General features: G+C 45.9%; 1 protein-coding gene across 1 annotated transcript; it reads left to right on the top strand.

The window, feature by feature from the left end:
- Positions 1 to 6,952: 6,952 nt before the first annotated feature.
- Positions 6,953 to 10,171, top strand: LOC149326797 (uncharacterized). The gene is made up of 2 exons (XM_089564677.1): positions 6,953 to 7,340; positions 7,493 to 10,171. The coding sequence occupies exons 1-2, from the start codon at positions 7,188 to 7,190 to the stop codon at positions 10,169 to 10,171; spliced, it is 2,832 nt and encodes a 943-aa protein (XP_089420803.1). The 5' UTR covers positions 6,953 to 7,187.
- Positions 10,172 to 27,369: the final 17,198 nt, after the last annotated feature.

The raw sequence follows: 27,369 nt of genomic DNA, 5'->3' as shown, positions 1-27,369 counted from the left end.
ATTGGGAAGAAGGAAAGGGCTTGGGCAGGGCATGTAATGTAGAGTCAAGATATCCAGTGGCCGCTAAGGGTAAGAGACTGGATTCGAAGAGAAGGCAAGAATAGCAGGAGGCGGCAGGAAATCAGGTGACCAGATGAGATTAGGATGCTTGCAGGAATAAGATGGCCGCAGCTTGCTCGGGGCAATGTTAATTGGATTGACATCATAGAGGTTTTTGTTCTGCAGTACACGTATGTTGGTGACGACAATGCCGTAGATTGCACTGCCATGAGCATCTAAGCCAAATTACAGTTATGCAGCCCGTAGCGGTTAGGAAGAAAGAAAACTATCCTTTTCTACATGATGCAAACTTACCACGTTTTGCTCCTCCACTTCCTCCTGACGCTGATTTAACCATGTTTCTTCTGAAAACAATACAAACGTGAAAGCTTGCTCAGTTCGGGTGTTAAAGAATAATCCCCAGTGGTATCCAGATATTTTCTCCTACTACAAATGTTTGCAATTCTCCCGGGACTTTTTGCAGTACATTCCCCGCGTGTTAGTTTCGAAACTTCAAGAAACTGCTTATGTCATCAGTTGTGCGTTAAAATGTGCTGATACTGCTTAGTACGGAATCAGGTTTTAGCAGACATTAAATCAGAAGGTTTTACTTACTGCCGCGCACCGCGCTGGGAAAGTCTGAATGAAAGCTTTTTCAAAAATGAAATTCTACTTATTGGAAAACTACACCGAAAAGTCGTACGCAACCCAAGTGAGAAATCATCACATTCTGACATGAATACTGCTTAATGCACACCGTGAATGTTTCGCGGATCTCGCAGGCAACATGCTGACATACTTAGGTTTTGAATATCTTCGTTGAGAGTATACAAAACGTGTTTTGCGTAAAGTCAAGAAGACAAAGTTGCGTGAAAAAAACTTTGGTGTGCTTGTGTCAGCATCCATTTTTTTAATGGAATTGAGTGGGCGAGTTGGTTTTCCATCTTGACAGTGAAAGCGCTAAAAAGGTCAAGGACGACAGTAAAGGAAAGTCATACAAATCGCTTGCTTTCAACTGATTTTATTTCATGCGAAAAACAACTTTATACTCATGGTAATCACCTGCGCACGCTTACAAGAACATTACCAACGAGTGATAGCTGGCACGTTCTCTCAGACAACCGGCAGGCCCGATGTAAGATAGGACATCTCTTCTTCCGACAACAAAATTGATGGAGCGCTTACGCAATCATCGCAATCATCAATTTTGTTGTCGGAAAAAGAGATGTCCTATCTTACATCGGGCATGCCGATTGTCTGAAAGAACGTGCCAGCTATCACTCGTTGGTAATGTTCTTGTATGCATGCGCTGGTGATTACCTTGAGTATAAAGTTGTTTTTCGCATGAAATAAAATGAGTTGAAAGTAAGCGCTTTGTATGTCTTTCCTTTCCTGTAGTCCTTGTCCTTTTGAGCGCTTTCACTGTCAAGATCCACTTGTCGCTCAGCGCACTTTTAAGTGAACTTACCCAGATCTGTAATGTCTTAAAATGTCGATTGGAAATTTTTCCGCCACAGATCATAGCATCATAGTGGTTGCCTACGAAGATCAAACAACTTAAAACTACAAGCGGTTTCTTTTCGGCTAAGAGCCTTTTTTTCCGGCGAGAGCTGTTACTGGGACTCCACCCCGAACGGCATGTTAACTGAAGCCTGTTGCTGTGGGTGTTGTTGTCCTAGGAATCAGTAAGTCAAAGCAAGTCAAGACAAAAGAGAGAAGAAAAAGAGAGAGACGAAAGCATAAGAGAAGAAAGGAGAAGCCAGTTTTATAGTTTTGGCGCTTATCCAAGCGGACACCATAAAAAGAAGAGAGAAGAATAAGACAGGCATAAGATAATCTGAAGGTAGGGTCTAAGCGAAGCCAAGAGAGGCAGAAGATAAGAGAAGAAGAACCGAAGAAGAGAGAGAAAACGGAGAGACACCGTACGAGGTTAACAACAACGACACCGTCGTGGAGGAAAAAAACGGAAAAAAATAAGGACCAGTAGATAAAGATGAATTAGATAGAGAAGTAGTAAAAGAAAAGGGCGAGGAAGGATAAGAAACGAAGATGAAAGAAAAGAAGGAGATAAAAAAAAAGAAGGGGAGAACAAAGCGGGAAAATGGGGAAAGAAACCTAACCTACGTCCACTTTACAGATCGCAGAAGCATTGCTAGATTGAAATTTTTCTGATTCACCGTAACTGGTTTAACACACAGCAGTACATAAAACGCGTTTGTCTCGGACAGTCAGGAGCAGCCACCGAGACCAAATTCGGCCCATTCAGCACGGATAGATGTATACAAGTACTCGTTTTCCCCTAGAACCAGAGAGGAGTGGAACTCGCTACCACACCAAATACCAGCATTAGACACAGTGAATAAATCTGAAACCAAGCTAACTAAACTACATGGTTTGACTGAAAACGCGTACCTCCTACTTTAAAGATGGCAATTTGTGCAAATAAAAACCTGCGTTCCTGGATGTAATCCTTGCTTCATCTAGCGGCTGCGGCAAAATGGATGACATCATGTATATATGTCCCTGAAACAGCCTCCGGCCAACAGGATTGATGAATAAATAAATAAAATATAGAAGGAAACAATTGGTTTAGCTCAACGCTTTAAGCTGCAGCCTAGATTACTCGATTTTTACCCCCACAGACTGAAGTAATGTGCATAACCGAACTGAAACTGGCGCCAGATAAAACTCAGCCCTTAGCCAATGTTGAAAAGTTCTTTAATGTGCTCTGAAAGAGTTTGCAAAATATGAGAGCACAGTAGACGCTAACAAATAAAGAAATTATTCTGCACTCTTTGGAGGGGGGCATGGGCTCAATTCCCCAAAGGTAGAATGCATGAAACCTATACAGTCACTAGCCGTGTGCCAACAGGGTTGGCTGCGCATCTAATAATTGTGGTATTTATGTGATTGGAGAGAATAGCCGCAGCCGTAGCCCTGAAAGGGTTGTTTGCGGTGGTTGACGAAAGCCTTTTTCTTGCAGTAGACAAAACTAGGCTAATTCTCATTACAATGCTGCTGATGACGCAAATGACTAAATGGTATTGGCAAACGAAGTTCGTCAGCAAGCAAGTGTGCAAGTACATCCAGGGATGGCGAATGTAGATTGGCCAAGTTGCCCTTGCTATTAAAATGTGTTGTTGTTGTTGTTGTTGTTGTTGTTTGAAAAGATGGCACATACCCACACTGGGGGATCGGACAAGGTAAAGGTTGCTAAGGAAAAGGCAAAACACAAAGTCAACAAGGGAGCAGGAGCATTCCAACGTTTCGACAAAAGGAGTTCTCATTATCTGAGTCTCTTGTCCCGAAGATGACAAGTCCTCTTGAAGAAACGTTGGCAAGCTCCCTTAAGCATCTACCTCCTTTGTCCACTTTGGGCTTTCAAGAAAACCATCTACCAGCCCTCTCTGCTAAGGAAAAGGCACTAGCTTTGGGGAGAGTTCTTGGGACCCATCCTTGATCACTGCGCCTAATGGTCACAGCTTCACCCAGTCGTCTTCACCACCGCTTTCCTCCGGGCCTTTCTAACCTTCCGAACACTTCCACCATGGCACCGCTTACTCTTTGTTGCAGCTACCAAAGCACCCTTCACTCTGGCGCTGTCCATTAATCAAATAATAGATGTGAAAAAGGCATGCAATGTGAACTTTTGGTCCAGAGACACGAATGGCACGAGAACGTTCGAATGTCAAGATATAACTTAGGTGAAAGCACGCCGGAAGAAATCTCAGGGGCCATGCTTTGTGTTGGGGCACAGTAAAACATGCAGATGACCACGGTCCTTGGCCAAAGGTCAGCAACCGCTGTCATTTCAGCCTACAGAGTAGTCGAACAGCAAGAAGGATCGGAACAGAACTTGGCAATGTGTGAAACGACTGGCTGGTCTCCGAAATGTGTTCTGCGCCAAATTAGGCCCTGACGTTCCTGTGGTCAGGTGCTTATCACAGCATTTGCAGTAATGGTTGCATATTAAACGCACCACAGCACAACATTCTACTTAGGACATTTGTGTTTTGCGAGACGAGAATTGTGGATAAAAATAAGGCGTTGTATACCATTCTTTTTGCTTTTGTAGGTAGTATATGCCGGTTCCTGCTTAATATTCCCGAGATTCTATTTATCTTTCAGGAACGAAACAGCGCAACTAAAACGAAGGAGCAGAAAAAGAGAGACACGAACAGCGCGTGTTCGTGTCTCTCTTTTTCTGCTCCTTCGTTTTAGTTGCGCTGTTTCGTTCCTGAAATATGCAATACCAACTCGCCCACTATGCTATGTTGCCACAAGTATCAGAATCATTGCTGATGACTTGGGCATTCCTCAAACCCAAGCTTTTGAGATTGTGACAGAAAACTTAGCCATGAGGAAAGTGTGCGTGAAGTTGGTGCCGGGAGTGTCGTCAGAGGAGCAAAAGGCCAAACAGAAAGCAATCTACCAGGATCTTCTTCTTCATGTGATTGAGGGCTCCGATTTTTTGGACAATGTAGTGACCTCTGACAAGACGTGCGTGTCTGAATACGACCCGGAGAGCAAGCGGCAGAGCTCAGAATGTCACACCCCTTTTTCCCCACGCCCGAAGAAAGCGCGAATGAGCAAATCCAAGCAAAAGTCCGTGCTCATTTGCTTCTTTGATCGACATGGAATCATCCACAAAGAGTTCGTATCACCCGAACAAACAGTTAATGCAATTTTTTACGTGTAAGTCCTCAAACGACTGCGAAAACGCTTTGTTTGTTTCCGCCCAGCCATCCCCACAATTGGCAGCTACACCATGGCAACGCGCAGAGACACACAGCGTTCCGCGTAGTGGAGTATCTTGCCCAGCACAAGGTGGCAATCTGCCTCAGCCCCCCTACAGCCCCAACTTGGCCCCGCCAGACTTTTTTCTATTCCCGAAAATAAAATCGACGCTCAAGGGGAAGCATCACGGATCACTAGAGGCGGTTCAACAGGTTCTGACGAGGCGATTAGAGAGTGTTTATATGTGGTTTTCCGATTAAAACCGTCAGTTGTAAGTCAGCGCGTGTTCGTGCCTCTCTCTTTCTGGTCCTTCGTTTTAGTTGCGCCGTTTCGTTCCTTAAAGATGCGATACCCACTCGCCCACTATGCAATGTTGCTACAAGATTCTATTTAGTTTGCAGGAAACGTGTTCATCGTGCTTATCCCAAATTAGGTTTTCTGAGAAGAAGACTCCAAGTGATTTAACGTGCGTTCGTATTTAAATTTCATCATTTGCTAGGAATTGCTTTTCTACGGGAGTGACAGTGCTGCTGCTTGCGCGAAAGAATATTGCTTGGGTCTTTTTTGCATTAATTCTCCAGAGGTTATCATCAGACCAGTGCTTAACGAACTGTAATGCTATATTTGCCGTGTGTATCAAATTACTTGGGATACCTCCGGTAATGAAGAGCGCGGTATCATCGGCACATCCAATCCATTCCACCTCGCAAATAGTAGGAAACATGTCATTTATGTACAAGACAAATGAGAGGGGACCGAGAATACTGCCTTGAGGTGCACCGGAAGTAAAATTTTTGATGCTGGATTTTTTGTTATTGTGAGTAACTAACTGAGATCGGTGTTCAAAGTATGATGATAAGAGAGCATTAGAGTTTCCCCGTATGCCATAATGCCGCAGTTTCTTAATTAACGTTTTATGATGTACGCAATTAAATCCCTTTATCCTTTATCCCTTCCTTAAGGGCACGGTTCAGGTGTCCACCGAAATATATGAAACAGATACTGCTTCATTTCCTTCACCAAAAAACCAAAACAAAACCGACGATGCTGAGCTGTTTCCTCCCTCAAGGAAAGCCTGGCGTGAACGCGCAGAGGTAAAATAATTACGCAACTCTAAACTGGGATTGGCGGATGTGAGTTGAGAATAATAGCAGTTGGCCAGTTAAAGCGACTTGTTCACCCCCATAACGTTGGGCACGAAATTGCTCATCGAATGTTCTAGGCTCCTGCAAATTATGCAGCTGCATATTTGCTATAAATATTATCGGCATGACTTACTTACCATTTTTTGGCATCAAAATGTACAGCGGGAGGAAAGTGACCACCAAAATTAATTTCTCTGGTGCCATGGCATGTACAGCAAACGCTGAACCCCTAGAATGTCGTTTTTCCGGGCCAGTGCACAGTTGAACAAACCTTAGCACCACGAATGCTGATGAAGACGAAGCTTGCACTTAAGGGAGGAGGCGCCTGCAAGTTTCACGGTGGAAGAAGGGCATGCTTCTTGATCAGCTGACACGCATGATATACTCTAGCTACATGTGTGCAGTTTCTTTCGAGGGCTGCATGATGGATCGGCGTCTTTTTGTTTTTCCCAGGCCGCCCCCGAGGGCAGTGCAACAGCGGCGGGTGCGGAGCGCTTGCTCATGTGCGCATGTGCTAGAGGGCGAACACGATCTGTGCGCGCTCTCTGCTGCGGTGGGCGGAGAGCGCGCACTGTGGTCCAGACCAACACCTCCCAGAAATGAGTTATGCAGCTGTGCCTTTGCTTTTGTCACTTGTCCACACTTGGAGAATGGTGCGAAGTTTAGAAGTGGTTCCTTACGCGTTTATTCAAATTTTTACTGCAGCTCCTTCAAAACGCATTAAAAAAATTCTTGCTAGAGGATATTGTTGCGAAAGCAACCCTACGCTAGTCGCCGAGCCATTTCGCGGAGCCGACGAAAGGTCATACTGCGCATGCGCGAGGAGCAGTGACGTCACACAGCACACAGCTGGTGCACCGCCGCCGTCGCTGCGCTGGTGACTCAGAGGTGCCGCCGCCACGCTCGCCAGTTGCGCATGTGCAGTAGCGGAGCATAGCTAGCACGCCGGAGCCGCCGCCACTACCCATCACCACCTAGACTAAGAAGGCCTCTGCTCTCCAGGCTGACGTCAGTGCCACGTCACGACTAGAGGCCTAGCCGCCGACGCGCTGACCGCCGCCGCCGCCGCCGCGATTAGTCACTGTCGGAGCATGCTCGGGCTTGCCGGCCGGCGGAGCAGTACCGTGCACTGCTTGCATTCTGCGGTGATTTTCTCGCTTGTGAGGTGCTTTGTGAAATAGTTATTCGGCCCTGGGCTGCTCGTGTTCACGCTAGTGTCCTACAAGTGGTGAAAACGTGCGCTGCTATGCTTGGACAGTTGTGAATATGCCAAACAAATGCTGTGTGCCTGGGTGTAGCGGCAACTACAAATCCGGACCAAAGGTCCATGTGTTCAAATTTCCTGAAGATGCAGAACTGAAGACAGCATGGCTGCGCGCTATTCCCCGAGAGGGCTTCCTTCCTTCGGCACATTCCAGGGTAAGATTGCTATCGTTATTTTTGTTCCTTGAAAAATACAAAGCAAACACGTGCACGTGCGTTGTTAGTGGAATTTCAGCAGTTATATATTTAGTTTTCAGGGAGGCTTCACTGCAATATGTTAGGCATTTTTTTTTTCTATTCACATGCAGGTTTGCGAATTGCACTTCACTGAAGGTGACATCATTCGAGAGGATTGTCATGTGGATGATACTACGGGCCGTACGATAACTGCACCCATGCTCCGTTTGCGTCTCCGACCGGATGCTGTTCCGTCAAAATTCCCGAACTGCCCGAGCTATTTATCGAAGGTTTGCAGCAGAAGGGAGAATCCGGAGTCTAGAAGAATTCGTTTGGATGCAGCTGCGACTGAAAAAGCTCTTGCAGACTCCCTCGAGACGTTTAGAGCCGAAGAGGAAAAAGATGCAGTTCGGAGCCTAAACGACTTAGCCGAACACGTGCGAACAAGCAAGTCTGAGTTCTGGCATACAATATTGAGCAGTGGCCGCCTCATATTACTGCACATTGTTGAAGATGATGCTCCTTGGGTGAAGTACTCAGTTTGCGTGAAGGCTGATTTGTCTATCACGTTGCATTTCCTAAAGACGCCAGTCACAAGGCTAGGGTCCAACCTGTTCGTTCCTCCTCAGGCGAAAAGTAAGAGGGCTTTCGCTGACTTTCTTGAAAGCATCAAGGTTTGGGACAGCAGCCTTTCTTCTAGCTGTAGAGACTCGAATGAAGAAGTTTTTGATGCCATCAATTTCCTGCTTGGCCAGATATCTACAGCGCAGTCAGAGGATAATGATCATGCAGTCCAATTCCTCAGCGAACAGTTGAAGCTTCTGTCTGCAAAGAAGGAGCGAAGGCGCTATTCTATAGATTTCATGGTGTATTGTTGCATTCTCTTCATGATATCACCCCATGCCTATAAATACATGCGAAGCTATGGAGCAATCACAATGCCGCATCCAATGACCATCAGATCAGTTTGCTCATCATATGGAATGAATCCACAACGGGAGCACCACGGTGCAGCCTTTCTCAGTTACATGGCGAAAAGGATCTGCGAGCTCGATGACAGACAGCGGCATGTGACGCTTATGGTTGACGAGATTCACATAAAGCCTTATTTTGATTATAAGGGTGGCAATATTGCTGGACTTGCGCACAATTCTGAAGAGGTTGCCAATAGTGCATTCGTTTTCATGGTGCAAAGCCTTACTTGTCCATTTAAGGAAGTTGCACACATCATCCCTGCCCGCAAAGCTGATGCCGTGTTTCTGCACAAGTCAATAATGGATGTCGTGACTGGCCTGGAGAAAATAGGTTACAGAGTTACCTGCATAGTCAGTGACAACAACTCGATAAACAGAAAGGCAATGTCTTACTTTGCATCTCCGCCAACAAACGGAATCGTTTATCCCCATCCATGTGACTCCTCGAGACCGTTGTTTTTTGTGATCGACCCAGTCCACATACTAAAATGCATTCGGAACAACTGGCTAAACCAGAAAAATGACCAGCTGTGTTTCTACTTCCCCGAATTCGAGGATGATACAGCACAACCACGGCGCATGTTGACTGCGTCATTCGCCACCATCAGAAACGCATACAACCTTGAGTGTGACCAACTTCTTAGATACGGTCATAGTTTATCAAGGAAGGCGCTGTTTCCATCCAATCTTGAAAGGCAAAACGTCAAGCTTGCTCTACAGATTTTCAGCGATGGCTTACCTCACGCACTTCGTGCTCTTGGAAAAACACACAACCTGAACTTCCCAGAGCACACTGCTAGCTTCATTGAGATCATAGTTAAATGGTGGAAAATCGTGAATGTAAAGACTCCGTACAAAGGGAAGAGACTCCGCGACCATTTTCAAGAGCCGGTGTTCCCCTCTGTGGACGATCCTAAACTGGAGTTCTTGTACAAGCTGTTGGACTGGCTCGATGAGTGGCACAGCAAACGCCTCGACAGCGGTTGTTTGACCAAAGAGACGCATACTGCTTTACACCACACAACTCACGCACTCATCGAAGTAGCCCGATACTGCTTTGAAGAGCTTAATCTATCTTACGTTCTTCTGGGAAAGGTGCAGACGGACAGTTTAGAGGAAAGATTCGGCAAATACAGGCAGCTGGCTGGAGCACAATATCATATTTCCTTAAGACAGATTTATGAAGGCGAAAATAAACTACGACTGGAAAACACGCTGCCTAAACTTCAAGAAATCTGTACAAGCGAAAAAACTGAGAAGTGGGAACACCTGCACGGATCTGTGGACACGCCGCGCCCTTCGTTCAACGTCGTTGTGACTGCAGCGGCTTTATCAAAGATAACAGACATCATCCCCGTTCTTGTGTACGTTGCGGGATACGCCGTGCATACAGCTCTGAAGAGGCTAAACTGCACAAAATGCAGATCAGCGCTAACAGTGAGCAAGACCATCACAGTTTCTCCCAACGAGGAAAACTACTATCTTGTTAAGCAGCTGGATCGCGGAGGACTTGTTTTCCCGGCAATGTTTGCAGTGAATGCCGTCGCACACAATTACGTCGTAGTTCAACAGCTTGCAAAGGACGCGGAGTTTTTAAGAGCACCAGACCAGCGTAAGCTCGTCACGGAGCTGACAATGGATTTGCTTACAAATGACGACTCGTGTGAATTTGATGCCTGTGACGATGGACACACCTGCGAATTTGTGCTTAAACATATTCTTTGGTGCAGCACTAACATCCTTCTCAAAAACTTTTGCAGCCGGATGAATGACAGAACCGTTGATGACGACAACAAATCTAAAAAAAGAAAAGCTGAAACCCTAAAAAGCAAATAAACGAACTTGCGTTCCGTAACACGCTTTGTTGGGAACAATTTGTTAAAACACATTATTGTACGCCAAGCGATGAGCTCCTCCAATCTTGCGCGCGCTTATCTGCTTCCGCAGCGCCCGCAGGCCTCGACGCATGACGTCACGACGGGAGCGCTGAGGCCTGAACTTGTCTAGGTGGTGTTGCACTACCACGCGCTCTCCATCGCCTCTCTCTCTCTCTCTCTCTCTCTCGTCGTTGCTTTCGCTATCCTCCAGGTTTAACCACAGCTCAACCACTGCCAATTTTTGTAAAGCAGTGTCCTTCAACATCGCAGGCATGTCGCAACAATATTTGGATCCGCTTTCAGAGCCCCTTTAAAGGACTATAGACACCAAATTTTTGCTTCCGTGCTTTCTTTTTTCAAACGATCCGTTAAGCACTGGTATACATGGAATACCTCGTGGTATTCGTCTGCGACCACTAAATAATTTATAATTGAATTTCATCTTGACGCTGTTCCGCCTTCGGTTTCAACTGCCGAACGATGGCCTTGACGTTTAGTGGTTGTTTAGGTCACGTGAAGAATAAAAAATATGCTGTATAATTGCTGTTAGGTCGTTTTATGTCTTCCAAACTCTTGAAAGAGGCTTTCTAAATTGTTGTAGTGAATTAACAAACTATCAACGATGATAATAAAGTTTTTCTACTGCAATTTGTGACCTAAACACCAACTACACGTCACAGTCATCGTTCGGTTAATAAATCCGGAACCGTAAAAAGATTACACAAGAAATTCAGTCATAAATTATTCAGCAGTCGTAGGCGAATACCACGTGGTAATGCATGCATTCAACGTCTAACGCACCATTTTAATGAAGAAAACGCAATAAAATAATTGTCTATAGTTCTTTATGGTTCAGATGCGCTTGCCGTTACCAAAAGTCTTGCCAGGCAGCATAGTATCTTATCTTTTGTGTGAATTAATTTAATTCAGGGGGTCTGACAGGTATTCTGGAATAGGAAAGGCATATCATCAGAAGTACTTGAACTAATGGTTATTCTGAGGAATTTTACCAAAACCATGCCCGCAGCGCGAATTGCTATAGGGTCACCGCGCCACTTAGAAATGTTGACTGCTGTCGTTATAATCGGTATTTTATTACTGATTTTGCGAAGAAAGCAACAATCTTGCCGTGCATTTCGTATCGTCCTAACATCGACGTAAAGCATGCGGGTACTGGGTAATGATGGTTGTAAGACAATGCCACTCTTTTATGGCGCAGGATACCGCGATAGGTACTTACGCTGACATCAGGACGACGGCGTCATATTGCTGTATTCCTCTATCTTGTGCCGTGTAGGTTATTAATTTCAAAAGGGTCTGATCAGTGGCGAGTTTGCCGTCGGCCGTGAGTTGAAGATATTTCTCTTCACCCTGCATAGTGAGTTTTGTTGTGAGGAGAGCACAGGGGCCACTTGTCCACCTACTGTACTTACAGTTGTGGTGCTCTCAACTCCTTTTACGGCAATAGTAATTTTACTATCCAGCTGCTGCAGTAGAGGAGTGACCTGCGGGAGTGAAATTTCCTCAGGCTTATCAGGGTTGCTTTATTATTTCCAAACACACACACACGCACGCGCGCACCAGAATGCTGCAGCGTTATTGTATCGCATCAGATGCTATTAAAACACCTCGTAAATGAACTGCGCAGCTCTTTAGTGCTCTCGTCCTCCATCATTCCAGAGCATCAGCGCACATCGACTATCGCATCGGTTGCGTGGTGAAAATGACAGGTGATGTTTCGTAATGTTTTTTTTTTTATCTCAGCATAACAGATTCGCCTTTAGAGGGCACATAATGTGTCACATTGCGTTTACGCCTTGCTTTCTCCACGCTGTTTCCGCATTGCTGAAACCTTGTCTTGTGCGAAAAAAAAAACATTTACCTAAATATCAGATACAAAGTTTAAAATATCACAAACGTATATAGTATCATAAGCAGTATGAGGTATTGCAACGACCAGGTACACGACCAAGAAAGAAATTTATAGTATAAAGTAAAAGCGCAGCTTGCTTTCCCTTTGTTGAAGCATTATATCTGTCTCGGCACTTGCAGCAAGAATACTTGTTGCCAATGGCTGTGAATTTGTGCAAAGGTTCCGCTGCACACAATAACGCTTGCACTTGTTCTGCATATATATGTAAGTAATGTAGTAGCAAAGATGAAATCACTAGTCATTGCTGTACGTACCTTTTCCATGAAAGCGCTTACGTAGGTGAACATGGAATCAGACGTCATTGCTCTAACAAGAGGCTGGTCACAAATGACGTATGTTTCTATACTTTTCACTGTGGAAGCGAATCTCATCTCTGTAATCATGCAAGCACTCAAGTCAGCATGTGTTCCGAAATGTACCTACTTCACTGCCTTCGACTACGCGTCAGACGCACCTAATTCGAAGAAGTGTTTCTTTTTTTTAACTACCTCATACTGTACAAAAGGAAGAAGACAAGGCCAAAAACAAAGTATTTTTATTTTGGCGATGTTGCGTCTGAGTAGATATCTCAGTTTATATCATTGGTGAGGCATAACAGAAATTCTTCCGCGTCTTATTTGTTCTGCCATTTTGCACATCACTGGCTCTTATTCCGGCGTTCATGCTCAAGAAGGGGGTTATAGTCCCGTTAGAGCTTCAAATAATATACGTCGGCTTGGCTCAGTGTATAGGGTTTAATGTGCAAAAGCGATTCAGGCTATGATGGAGAGCCTGTGCTTGTGTCTTCTTTTCTTGGTTCCGTCTGTTGCGCTATTTTTATGCAAAGAGCGAACTTTAGATACCAGGAACTAATTTCTTTTATTAACAATGACATATGCCGTGCGTGGGTCCCGCCTGAATGGGTCCCGCCGACACTCTTAGCAGCAGTACGAGCGATTCTGTCGGCTCTTCCAGAGGCAAGTAAGCCCCCGGAAATGAAGACTCTGTTATCTAGAGAGCCTTTACTGGCTCATCAAAAAAGTCCTCCCTTGAGGAAGCATTTTATTTGTAATCCTCTTACAGTGTCGCGTTATTTTATGCCAAAAGCTCAAGAATTATCGTAGGCTTTTTGTGCAACAAAAGTTTCCTTGCTGTATAGATGAAGCTGGTGTGAATGGCGATTTTCGTCTCTTCATCTATGTGTTTTCAAATCGTCGCGCAGGTCTGGCTTGAGCACTGCTATGCGCTTTAGAACAGTGGGGGAGGGGCTGTGAGCTGTGGGGGAGGAAAGGCCGGCATTCATTCTTGATTCAGGCGAGAGAATAATACGTTGCAGGCTATGTGGCATGAAAAGCGTTCTTTGGTAAGTTTTGTGTAATCGTTATGAGCATTTACTTGCAATCGCTCAGTCGCATCTCTATCAATTCTCTCTTGTGTGTCTGGACAATCTCGAGCTCAAATTTGCTGATACGTGGACAGTTCAACACTCACAGTCCCGCTTGGGGCAGAAACACTGCGATGCCAGTAGAAGAATTGTTGAGAGGGCTGTTGTGAAATGCAACTTACGTGTGTTTAACGAGAGCTCACCGAGCTTTCTGCGTAGCTACTGATATCCGAGTTGTAGTGATTTCGCGTCCTACATCGGACCTTCTACCTGATGTGGGGTGGGCAACATACACTAGGACTCGTGGGAATGGCCATTATACCATACCAGTAAAAGACCCGAGCTTACGCTGCGAGAGAGAAAGTGGCCAAGGCAAGATTACTACTTTGAAGCTTTTAGTTTTAACATATCACCGCAAGCTGGCACTGACAATGACAAGGAATGTTTCACCTCGCTGCAACAAGAAAACCAGGGCTTTTATGCCAAGAAAGTCCTTATATGTAATGCCTGAATGCCTGAAGCCTCTGAGAAAATGAATAAATATCTAATGAAATCAGTATCATGAATGACAGTATCCGTATCACCAGCTCAGGGCTGTTTGAAGAAGAGCGCAAACGGCTTATCGTCGAAATGAGTTCTAAAGCTCGTATTGTGAAGCTCGAAAGGTGCGCTCTATCATACACAGACATCTACAGTAATTAGGTAGAAAGCGCTGGTGCAATTTCTGTGGCTGATTGACTCCTCAAACGTCACCGCCTGTGATATTGATGACAATTCAGGCTCTGAGTGGACCCTTTAAGCTGAACTCTTTCCGAGCGCTTGCACTAGCACGGACGACTCCAGAAACAGGGCTTGCTAACGAGTTTTGTCAGCTTATTTTTCCGTGGCTACGTTCAGCCGCGCCATGCTTGTTTATGGTGTTATTCAAAATATGGAGTTGCAAATGGATTTGCCATGTGTCGTCCGTAGATTGCTGCTGGCCCTGACGCAATTACGTACGCCGCCGCGGTGGCTCAGCGGTTATGGTGTTCGGCTGCTGACCCAAAAGACGCGGGTTCGATCCCGGCCGCGGCGGCTAGCATTTCTTTGGAGGGGAAATTCTAGAGGCCTGTGTACTGTGCGATGTCAGTGCACGTTAAAGAACCCCAGGTGGTCGAAATTTCCGGAGCCCTCCACTACGGCGTCCCTCATAGCCTTAGTCGCTTTGGGACGTTAAACCCCATAAACCAAACCTAAACCAAGCAATTACGTACGCCATGCTTCAAAGCCTTGGGGCCTACTGCACAGCTGTAGTACAGCAGATATTTAAAACCTGTGGGTCAAGGAGAGTGCCCCAACCACGGAAGATTGCTCCTGCCATGCCTGTCTTAAATCCGTGCAAACATCCCACACGTACTTCTCACCTCTTTTTGCCCTGTATGCTTGAAGAGCTGTTTTTACCTAGTTATGGAGAAGATGATTGCCTTTAGGCTTTAATCGTAGTGTGTTGAGTATGGAGAGTTTATGACAGCCTTTATTCGGTGTCGATGCACATTGGACGCGTTTATGAACGTTGTTTGTCTTTCCCTGTGTATGTGTCTTTTGCGCCGTTAAAATTTCGTGACTTATTGAGCACGAGCGTAATGTCATTATACCAATATTTCTGGATATCAAGCTGACATTCGACACTGTCACTCATGCAATACTGAGCTTACTAGGTATTGAAGCGAGCAGAAAGACGCTGCGATGGGCATGAAACTTTCTGAGTGATAGGAAAATATTCCGTACTAACCCACTTACTTTTTAATTGCGAGATGAGAAACTTACGATTAAAGCTCCCACCTGATTAAAATTGCTATCTCTGCACTGATATTTCCGGCAGTTAGGCTTCTGGCCAAGCTGGGAGTTTTGTTCTACCAGTTTTGGTTTTGTTTATGGGGTTTAACGTCCCAAAGCGACTCAGGCTATGAGGGACGCTGTAGTGAGGGGCTCTGGAAATTTCGATCACCTGGTGTTCTTTAACGTGCACTGACATCGCACAGTACACGGGCCTCTAGAATTTCGCCTCCATAGAAGTTCGACCTCCGCTCTTACTTGGTGGCCTAGTCGTCATAGACAGTCTTAATTCGGTAGCACTACTAGGAGCGCGATTTCGGGGTACGTACTCCTTTTGCCAAAAGTAATCGAGCAACAGGTGTTTTCTTCTCACCCGTATAGTGGAGCCTTTAGGCACCTCTAAAGACCGGAAAGGTGTCAAAACTTGAGGACAAGGGTTCAGCTTAGTCGTGTGCTTCGCTACGAGACTAAGAAAGAAACCCCTGTTGCCCGGTTACTTTTGACAAAGAGGGTACGTCCCTGAAGCGTGCTTTGTGGTAGGCGGCCCACCTGCCACAGCACCGTTTTCAAGGCGTAGAACTCAACCTTCACCGTCGGCTGTTTTGGGCTCGGCACATAAAAACATTTACAAGGGCCGGTGAAAACAGTGGTAACGGTACCTCGAAGACTTGCTAGTTCGTCTTGGGGGAGTTCGATGTCATTCTTCTCAAAGTACGCAATATTCCAAAATGTCGCAAAATATTCCTACGGACGCTGGGAGGACGACGAAGTGGTTTTGTAACGAAGACGACGCTGAGGTGCGCGCTTGTATGCTGAGAGACTACTCCAATTCGTCGGTTCCTTGCGTAGCAGATTACCTCTGCTGTTTCTACTGCTGCTTCTAGCCGCCACGTATCATTTCGTGGAGGTGCTGGGGTCTCTTCATCGCCATCATGGTCCCGGAGCTTCGGTGTCCTGCGCCTGCTGTGGACGTCGGCGGTGAGTACCTGGTCCGCGCCGCCCGGCCGTGCCCCAGCCAGCCGGACCTGCACCGACCTCGCCGCTCACCTTAGCCCCGTCCCCCGTCCGGACCCGTGTTGGCCGTTTTTCCGTGTCCGGGACCGTTTTCCCGTGTCGGCCTCGACCTGCTCGGCCCTTTTCCGGTGTCGGCTATGGGAAACAAATGGATCGCGGTCGCGACGGACTACTCCACGCGCTACGCTATTACGCGAGCGATCCCAACCAGCTGCGCAACTGATGTCGCTGACTTTCTCCTGCACGACGTCATACTCCACCACGGTGCTCCCCGTCACCTGCTCACCGATCGCGGCCGCTGCTTTCTTTCCAAAGTGGTCGCCGAACTGCTCCGCTTCTGCTCCGTCCGTCATCAATTCGCCACGGCCTACCATCCGCAGACAAACGGCCTCACTGAACGTCTGAACCGTACCCTCACCAACATGATTTCCATATACGTCTCCGACCATCACCGCGACTGGGATATTAGCCTCCCATTTGGTACATTCGCTTACAATTCTACGCGTCACGATACAGCCGGTTTCTCCCCTTTTTATCTTCTCTTTGGCCGCGATCCTTTGCTGCTCTTCGACAGTGTACTGCCCGCCACCGCCTCCACGAGTCCTTACGCTCGGGACGCCATCGCTCGCGCCGACGCTGCCCGTCTTGTCGCCCGCCAGCGGCTGTCGGCCTTCCAAGGCAATCAGAAACGACGTTATGACTGTCGCCATCGTGAAGTCACCTACTCTCCTGGCTCCCTTGTGTTACTCTGGGTCCCTTCCCGCCGTGTGGGCCTTTGTGAAAAACTGCTCCCCCGATATACAGGTCCTTATCGGGTCGTACGTCCGGTGACCGCGGTGACTTACGAGATCACCCCGCTACATCCGCCATCCCCGGCCGCTGCACCCCGCACCGACATCGTCCATGTGTCCCGCCTCAAACCTTACAACTCGCCGTCTAGCTGGCCTGTGTAGTGCGCACCGGGACGGTGCTTTTGCCGCGAGGGGGGGTCATGCTACGGACGCTGGGAGGACGACGAAGTGGTTTTGTAACGAAGACGACGCTGAGGTGCGCGCTTGTGTGCTGAGAGACTACTCCAAGCCGTCGGTTCCTTGCGTAGCAGATTACCTCTGCTGTTTCTACTGCTGCTTCTAGCCGCCACGTATCAATATCGTACTCTGCACCGATACTGCATGGACTCTCGCAAGTTCCGGAGTAGCGCTTATAGAGACTGATGGATGTTGGATGTTGCGCTAGGATGTCGGATGGACGTTACGCTATGAGCTATACTAGTGCTATGAAAATTGCAGAGTAATAGTATGATGCGAATGAGTGATTAGGGAGTTGATGTGAATGAGTATTCATTCGCTTTTATTAACCATATCTTAGTGGAAATAAAAAAATGCATTTGTCAGGAAGTGTAACGCAAAAATGATGACCAGTGATGGTCTGTCAAAGTAACGGTGTGGATTTTAGATTAACAAAAGTGTGGCCCGAGGCAGCAGCAGAGAATCAGGTGGGCCAGTCACGGCTGGGCCACGGGACATGACTTCTTGCACTGTACGTAATCTGGTTGCTGATGGCTTTGCCCTAAGTGACGTTGGTGTAGCTAGTACAGAAGCAGTCCTTAATTTAAGCCGGTAAGAACTTTCAAAACTGCTTTCTCGGCTTTCGGTGCATAGTACAGCGCACTTTTCGCAAGCGTTTATTTGGTATCTATTGCGCAGAGAGGAAAAAAAACAGCTGTAAGCGCCTATCACGAAAAGGGGCCATTGTACTCTTAGCCAAAAAGGCTTTAAAAAATTCAGGGGCCACTTTCCCCATCTAAAGTGCGCGAGGCGACAGCCTTTCCATGCAACTTTGGCACGAGGCGGCTATTGGGCGACTTGGTTTGGCTAGCCATGACTAATTGGGTCATTAGTCATGACCCATGACTTACTAGTCATGATTGTTTATTAACTAGTCTTGATTAGTTAACGACTAATTAGTCATGACTAGTTAATGACGACTGGTGAATGACTAGCTAGTCATGCCTAATTAGTTGATGACTCACTAGTCGATTGGTTAATGACGAACTAGTCATGTCTGGTTGATGACTAGCTAGTCATGACTAGCCAGCCATGACAAACAAGTCACAACTAGTCATGACTAACCAGCCATGACTAGTCATGACTAACCAGTCATAACTAGGCATGACTGGGTAATGACTAGCCAGTCATGACTAATCAGTCATTAATCTGGTTAGTCATGAGTAACCAGTCATGACTAACCATAGCTAATGACTAATCAGTCACGACTAGTCGTGACTGGTTAACGACTAACTAGTCATGATTAACTAGTCATGACTAACTAGTCACGACTATTCAATCATGACTAACTATTCTTGAGTAATTAATGACTAACTAATGACGAATTAGTCATGACTGATTATTCATCCCTAGTAAGTCATTAACCAGTCATGACCAACTAGTCATGAGTGGTTAATGACTAGTTCAAATGCCAAATGAGCAGTAATGACTTCAAATGCCAGAGGCCCTGCTTCGATTCTCAGCCTCGACAGTTTTTTTTTTAAGTAGTGACGCCGAAACGCGGACACATCTGCCGACACAGCTGCTAACGACAGTATGAGGCATTAAAAGGTTTCGCCTCAATAATGAAACGAACGGCGGCATAACAAGGACACTGACAAGAAAGGGACACCACGTGCGCACACCAACTGGTTTTTTTTTTCACCACACGGAAAAGTGGCATATTTAAACATTCAGCTCAAGCATGAGGCTCATCGCATTATCGCTCCAAAACCCAACACGTGGAATAAAAAGCAGCAACAGCAGGATAACAGGCAAGAAACCTCTAACCTCTGCAGATAAACTAACAGATTCTGTTAAAAGAAATTAGAAACGAAAAGAAGGGGGCCATCTCTTAGCAAAAGCAGTGTCAAACAATCGCAGCAACAGCAGAGTCATACATGAGAATCAAAAGCAGTCAGAAACCAAAAACGAGAAAAAGTAAAAAAACACATGGCAATCGTAGCAAAAAGAAGGTTAGTTAGTTAGTTATATTGATTTTTATGGCGCAAAAGCAACTGAGGCTATGCTGCGCCAAACACAAGGTTAGAGTTTTTGTTAATGGTGAAGCTTTTTAAAAATACTTAGAGTTTGTTTAAAACGTTGGCTTCCTTGAGAAACCTAAAAATACATGAAATGTCAACCAGTGCTCGATCACCTAAGAGTAGCATGGGGTGTAATGGGATGCTTTCCCTGTAAAATGTTGTGAAATATTTCTTTCTTAGTTCTTCTAATTTTATGCATGAAATTAAAATGTGGTTCACTGTGAGTTCAGCACCACACATTTCACAGAGAGGTTTGTTTTGTTTGGCTAGCAGAAAGTTGTGCGTGAGGTGGGTGTGTCCAATGCGGAGCCGACATAAAATAACTTCGGTAAAACGTTCTTGATGCCTACATGATTGCCATTCCCCTAAAATTGGTTTCACAGAATGTAATTTGTTGTTTACGTGATCTTGCCATGCGGCCTGCCACTTATTTCTGAGTTTACTGTTGATAAACTTTAAGCAATCCCTGTGCGGTATGCTCACTTGTTTTATTTGGCCATTCCGGGCTTGTGCAGCGCATACATCTGCTTTTTCATTACCTACGATTCCAACATGGCTAGGAACCCAGCAGAATTTAATGTTACGTTTTTGTTTTGTGATTTTAACAATGTTATGTATGATGTTACCTATTATGGGTTCAGCAGCATTTCTGGAGTGCAGTGCTTTGAGCATACTCAGGGAATCGGTGTAAATGATGCTATTTTTGATATTCTCGCTTACTATTTTTTCCACAGCTACAAACATGGCATAACACTCAGCAGTAAAAACCGATGCGCATTCTGGTAGTCGCATTATCTGTTTGTTTTTTCCTTGGATTACTGCACTTCCAACGTGATTTTCTGTTTTTGAGCCATCGGTATAAAATTCAATGTAAGTGTCATACTTTTCTTGTAGTGCAAAGAATTCCTGTAATATGTACTCATTTGGCGTTTGCTTTTTATCTAAATGTGTCATTGTGAGGTCACATACTGAAGGCAGGCTGTACCATGGTGGTAAATATTCATTCCTTTGTGCAATATTCGGTAGGGCATCTAGTACTGTTAGCTCTTCACATTTGTCTTCAAAGCGCAGCAGTAATGGTCTGATAGAATGTGGTTTGTTGATGAATAATCTTTTAGATGGGCACTTGGTTACAACTGGATGGCAGAGATGTTTCGGAAGAGAACGGATTTTTAAGACATATGAGCATGTAAGGGCGATTCTTCGATCCTCAAGAGCGGCTTCATTAGTTTCAACGTAAAGGCTAACTACTGGTGATGTTCTGTATGCTCCGGATGATAGGCGCAGACCAAGATTATGAATGGGGTCTAATCTTTTTAAGTAGGATGCTCTTGCCGAACCATATACTATGCACCCGTAGTACAGCTTGGAGCGCACCAGAGAGCGATATATTTGTAAAAGGCTTGCTCTATCGGACCCCCACCGCTTCCGTGAGAGAACTTTTAATATATTGAGGGCTTGAGAAGCTTTCTTTTTAAGGTTGTTAATATGTGGTAGAAATGTGAGTTTCTTGTCGAAAGTTACGCCTAAAAATTTGTGTTCTAGTTTAATTGGTAGCGCAGTGTGATTCAAGTATAGATTGGGATCGACCTGTAGGCCTCGTCGCAATGAAAAAAGAACAGCTACTGTTTTTTGAGGAGAAAATTTAAACCCATTTATGTCTGCCCAAGCACCTAGTTTATTTAGTGTGATTTGTATTTGTCTCTCACAGGTTGATATGCTGGAGGACGTGCATGCTATTTGTAGGTCATCTACATAGACTGAATACATTATGGACTTGGGTATTACTTTAGCTATGGAATTCATTTTTACTATGAAGAGTGTTGTGCTTAGAATGCACCCCTGGGGTACGCCGTTCTCTTGGGTGAAAGTCATGGAGAGAGTTGCTCCTAGGCGGACTCGGAATGTGCGGTTAGCCAGGAAGCCGTTCAAGCAGTTCAACATCCTGCCGCGGATACCTAGCTCTGCTAGGTCACGGAGGATGCCGAACTTCCACGTAGTATCGTAGGCCTTCTCCAAGTCGAAGAAGACCCCAATAGAGTGCTGCTTGTGGATGAACGCCTCCCGGATGGTGTTTTCTAGACGGACAAGGTGATCTGTGGTTGAGCATGCTTTCTTAAACCCACATTGGTGTGTATCTAATAGTTGCCGAGATTCAAGTATGAAGGTCAATCTAATGTTTATTACACTTTCGAAAGATTTAGCAATGCAGCTGGTGAGGGCTATTGGTCTGTAACTGCTAGGACTTGTTGGTGGTTTTCCGGGTTTGAGAAAAGGTATTATGACTGCTTTTTTCCACTCGTCAGGTATATTGCCAGTTATCCAGATTTTATTAAAGAATTTTAACAGTGCCTCTACAGCAGCCTCGGAGAGATGTGCAAGCATAGCGTAATGCACGTTGTCTGGTCCCGGTGCTGTCTTTTTGCCAGAAAATAGTACCTTATTTAATTCTTCTAGTGTGATAGGCTGGTTATAATCCTCATGAACACCTGCTCCAGATGGGAATCTTTGTTTCTCAGCTATTGCTTTGTGTTTTTGAAATGTGTTTGTGTAGTTGGATGAGCTTGAGATCTCAGCAAAATGCTCGCCCAGTATGTTGGCCTGTTCTTCTAAAGATGTTTGTGTCCCGGGTGCTGTCAAGAGAGGAAGTGTGAAAGGGGTATGGTCACCAGTAAATTTACGCACTTTTTCCCACATTTTCTTTGATGTTATTGAACTATTTATTGAGGAGACATATTTCTGCCAAGAGGTTTTCTCTGCATTTCTTCGCACATACCGCGCTCTGGCTTTTGCCTTCTTAAAGGTGAGTAGGTTCTCTGCAGTGGGATATCGACGCAGAGCGCTCCAGGCTTTCTTTTGTTGTTTTTTTGCTAATGTGCATTCTTTTGTCCACCACACTTTGTGTTTCTTTTGTGCAAGTCCTGTTGTTTGTGGTATAGCGAGTGTTGCGGCCGATATTATGCATTCAGTAAACTTCTCATTAATTTCATCTGTGCTAAGGTCGTCACAAAATTCCTTTTCCAGAGTGGCACTTTTTGTAAAAAGTGACCAGTCGGCGAGCTGAATTTTCCAGCGCCGTGGCCTTGTGGGGATGATTGGAGTGGACGATGAGAGCCTGATGATGGTAGGTAAGTGATCGCTGCCCATGGAGTCATTTAAAACATCCCATTTAAAATCGTTAAAAAGTAATGGTGATGCGAAAGCTAAATCGAGAGAGCTCATTTTTGCTGAGCTTGGACAGCAATATGTGGCTTTTCCCGTATTTAAAAGACAGACATTATTAGAAAGTATAAAATTTTCGATTGTTTGTCCTCTAGAGTCACAGCGTTCGCTTCCCCAAAACAGAGAGTGAGCGTTAAAATCGCCAACTACCAGAAATGGCTCCGGCAGTTCATCGATCAGGCCTTCTAGATCTCGGCATGTTAATGTGATGTGTGGGGGAAGATATACGGAACATATTGTTATGGTTTTGTAGCTGATGACGCTAACCGCAACCGCCTCAAGTTTCGTTTTCAGTTTGATTTCTTGAGCCGGGACGCCGCTTTGGGTGATGATTGCGACGCCTCCCGACAGTCTATTTGCATGTTCGCGATCACGTCTAAAAGTTTTATAATGTTTTAAGATATTTGAATGTTGTGGACCAAGATTGGTCTCCTGGAGACATAGGGCTAGAGGCATCACTGACCCTAGAATATGAGTTATATCATTGTAGTTCCTCAACATTCCTCTACAGTTCCATTGTATAATGAAAGCCATCTTAGTTTTGTGTTTGTACTGATTGAAAAAACTAGATCAAGTTGTTTATGGCCCCGTGACTCGGGGCCTGTCTCTTTTTGACCGATCCAGGGAGCGCCGCCGACCATCCGACGTGGACGGCGAGGGGCTGCCCGGGGTCGTGTCCATCGCCTCTGCGGAGGCACTGGACGACCGTGCAGGAGGCACATTGATTTTCGAATTTGACCTCGACCTGTGGGAAGAGGTCTTTGGGCCCGCCGACCCGGGGGTCTGCGTCCCCTCCTTTGGGGTAGGCGGAGTAGCGTGAGCTACTCCACCAGACGGCGCGGATGGCCCCACCACAGGCTCACTACGTGTGGCCTGGACAGGTGCCGAAGCCTGGTGTGGTGCGCCGCGCCCACGCACCACATCGGCGAAGTTTGTTTTTGCAGTGAAGGTGAATTTGTTTGTTTGAGAGTATTGCCTTCTTGCTTCTTTGAAAGAAATGTTTTGCGTAGTCTTGAGAGTAATGATTTCTTTCTCTTTTTTCCAGGACGGACAAGCCCTGGAGTAGGCAGCATGGTCGCCATCACAGTTTGCACACCGTAGGTTAGCAACACATTCTTCGGATTGGTGGTCCTTCGAAGAGCATTTTGCGCAAGTTTTGCGGCCGCGACAACTCTGGGAGCCGTGGCCAAATCTCTGGCAGTTGAAACATCTGCGTGGGTTGGGAATATACGGTCTTACATTTATTTTCAGGTAGCCTACTTCAATGGATTCGGGTAATGTGCTCATGTTGAATGTCAAGATCAGGTGTTTGGTGTCCACTTCTTTTCCATCCTTCCGGATCTTGATCCGGTGGACATCTATAACTTCTTGGTCAGTAAGTCCTTCGAGCATTTCCTTTTCAGAAAGGTGGACAAAATCTATTTCAGAGATGACGCCTCGTACAGTATTCAGAGACCGATGTGGGGTCACAGAGACAGGGATGTCCCCAATGGATACAATTGTTGCAACTTTTGAGTGTTGTATGCTGTCGCGCAGTTCAAGAAGTAAGTCGCCACTGGCCATTTTTGACACCTTGTAGCCAAGGCCTAAGGCATCCGTCAAGCGTTTTGAGACTTGGAATGGGGATATTATCCTTGCTTGTGTTTCTTCTGCTTTACTGTGAATGACATGAAATTTTGGAAAGGATACTTTTCTTTTCTGGGAAAAGTCATCTGCTTCGGTCCGCCCTCTCTTGAGAGAGCGATCAAGTTTTGAAAGGGGGGGAGCCATAAAAAAATGTAGTTTTTCGGTCATGGTGCCAGCCACCCACCATGGAGTCCAACAAGGGGACGCGACAGGTACTTGAAAGAAAGTCCTGCCCACGCCAGCTGTACACCTTAACTATAACCTAATATGACTCAACTCAGGGTAGTTGGTCACACACGGTTAACCCTCGCCGCCAGGAAAAAGGAAAAAACAAAGAAGAGAGGAGGATACAGGAAAGTTGTAAGAAAGGAAATAGGAAAGTGAAAGGTAGAGGGGAGGACAGGAAAAGGCGACTGCCGATTTCCCCCGGTCGGGTCAGGCCGGAGGTGCCGTCTACAGGAAGCTGGGGCCAAAGTGGTGTGTTGCCTCCGCCGAGGGGCCTTAAGGGTCCAAACGCTCGGCATCGGCTCAACCACCAGGATCCCCTTTTCCCCGGACACGGCGATGCCACGCACGGCTAAGCGCGGATGCTCGGGTCCGTGGTGACGCATTGTTCACCATCATCCCCCTGAGGGGATGTCCCTGCGGATGCTCGGGTTAACCCCGTGGTGTCGCCACTCACCAACGTCTGCATGCTGCAGACGCCTCCCTGCGGGGAGCAAAAAGAAGGGATCAAAAAGACGGGAAGCACTTGTGTGAGCGACTCCTCAGTATCCCTTGAGAAATGAAGTTTCCTTTCTTGATAGTTTTTTGTGAGGTCATGCACTGTGCGACTTTTCAGCCCTGCATTTCTAGCGGCTGTCTGTTGTTTGCTTAGGCGGGTTGTTAATTTTTTTATTGGTTTTATCTCATCCTTTTCTTTTGTTGTTTTTTCGTTTTCTGACCTATTTTTGCTTGATGTGTTTGACTCTGCTTTTGCTACGATTGCCATTTGTTTTTACTTTTTATTTTTTATTTTTGGTTTATTATGTCTATTTTTTTACTTTATTTTTATTTTTTTGTTTCCAACTGATTTTGCTTCTTATGTATGACACTGCTGTTGCTACGATTGTTTGACACTGCTTTTGCTAAGAGATGGGCCCCTTCCATTTAAAATCTGTTTATCTGCAGGGGTCAAGGGTTTCTGCTCTGTAATCCTGATGTTGCTGGTTTTTATTCCACATGTTGGGTTTCGGAGCGATAATGAGATGACTCTCATGCTTCAGCTAAATGATTAAATATGCCACCTTTCCGTTTAATAAACAGTTGGTAGTGTGCGCATGAGGTGTCCGAAAGACGCGGGTTCGATCCCGGCCGCGGCGGTTGAATTTCTTTGGAGGAGAGATTCGAGGCCCGTGTACTGTGCGATGTCAGTGCACGTTAAAGAACCCCAGGTGGTCGAAATGTCCGGAGCCCTCCACTACGGCGTCTCTCATAGCCTCAGTCGCTTTGGGACGTTAAACCCCATAAACCAAACCAAACCCTTTCTTGTTTGTGTCCTTGTTGCACCAGCGTTCATTTCATCATGCACCGACCCGGCCCTCGAGCTATTCTTCTGAGGCATTAATAGCTATACCATAAAAGAAGACCGCCGTGGTGGCTCAGTGGTTACGGCGCTCGGCTGCTGACACGAGAGACGCGGGTTCAATCCCGGCCGCGGCGGCCGCATTTTGATGGAGGCGAAATGCTAGCGGTCCGTGTGCTGTGCGATGTCAGTGCACGTTAAAAGAACCCCAGGTGGTCGAAATTTCCGGAGCCCTTCCCTACGGCATCTCTCATAGCCTGAGTCGCTTTGGGACGTTAAATATCTCCAAATCAAATCAAATCAGGCCATTCCATAAAATAGAGTGCTCCCAAAGGAAAGACAGTTGTGACCGAGGGCTTCATGTGCATGTACAGTTTCTTTACTTTGCCTCTTATGACAAATAAGACTTCTTAACAAAGGTTAACAGCTACAATTTTGATGGCGTTATTGATGAATGAATTATGTGGTGCAATGTGCCGGCCAAATTTTAGGTTGTGTTCCTGGTTGTGTTCATAGGTCAGTCATGAAACACAGTGCGCCTCTTCAGCTCGTCACAAAACTGACCGGCGATTATGCTAGCTCTTCACTTGCCACGTCCTATCGTTGGCAGGTGACGTGTTACGCTGCTAGCCACCCTTCGGTAGACACCTTCCGTTTGTCCATTCCTCCGCTGTCGCCGTGACAGGTGGTGTTTCGCTCTGCTACTACCTCGAAACGCGCCCCCTGTCACATGCCGTCACTTGTCAGGTGGCGTGTTACGCCGACTACGCCGATGCCGATGACTACGACGCGGAACGAAGAAACGGGAGCCTAAGAGCTGTGTTTAAAAAAAAAAATGAAGTCACTGCAGCAGGGAAAAAGAGGAGGGTGCAACACTAAGCAAACTCTGGTAGAAGCTATACGCTTGGATTGGCGGTGACCATATCTACGTTCTGTGCCGATGAAGTATCCTTATACTGAAAACAACCAACGCTGGAAGGTCGATAATCAGAACAAGCATGTATATTATTAAATGTAGGAAATATGCCGTACTTACCCATTAAGATGCACAAGATGATATAGTGAAGATTATGTGACTTCTGCAAAAACAACATTACGCGAAAGACCTTTATCCGGTGGTCTGAACGCCAAGGACAGAAAAAAAATCAGGCAAAGGAATGTGTACTGGAAGTGTTCAGACCCAGCAGTGCAAGAAATGAGTATATTTGTTGCATCGGAATAGCAAACATGAGGTTTACTTTCAAAGTGCTTAGAGCAAAACGTCTGCGCTGCACATCCAAAAGACGGAACCCGCAATGCCACGATCTGTCTTGCACACTTTCCGTTTGGTTTGTTGTGTAGTTGTACAAGAGGCAATGGCCCATAGGGGCATATGTGACTTTTTTAGATACATTGTAAGGACATCTTTCCAACTAATTTGCGGCGATTTTTTTTCTTTTTTTCTAACTGGCGAAGTATTGCTTAAAGGTCAGAGCAGAAGTTTCAAAGCTGTGCTATATTTTTTTTGTTGTGCAGAACAATAGCTTTAT

Source organism: Amblyomma mixtum, chromosome 10 (assembly GCF_055824585.1).
Source record: "Amblyomma mixtum isolate Tamu chromosome 10, ASM5582458v1, whole genome shotgun sequence".
Classification (NCBI taxonomy): Eukaryota; Metazoa; Arthropoda; class Arachnida; order Ixodida; family Ixodidae; genus Amblyomma; species Amblyomma mixtum.
Note: the sequence above shows the minus strand (reverse complement) of the source record. Positions and strands in the feature narration are given on the sequence as shown.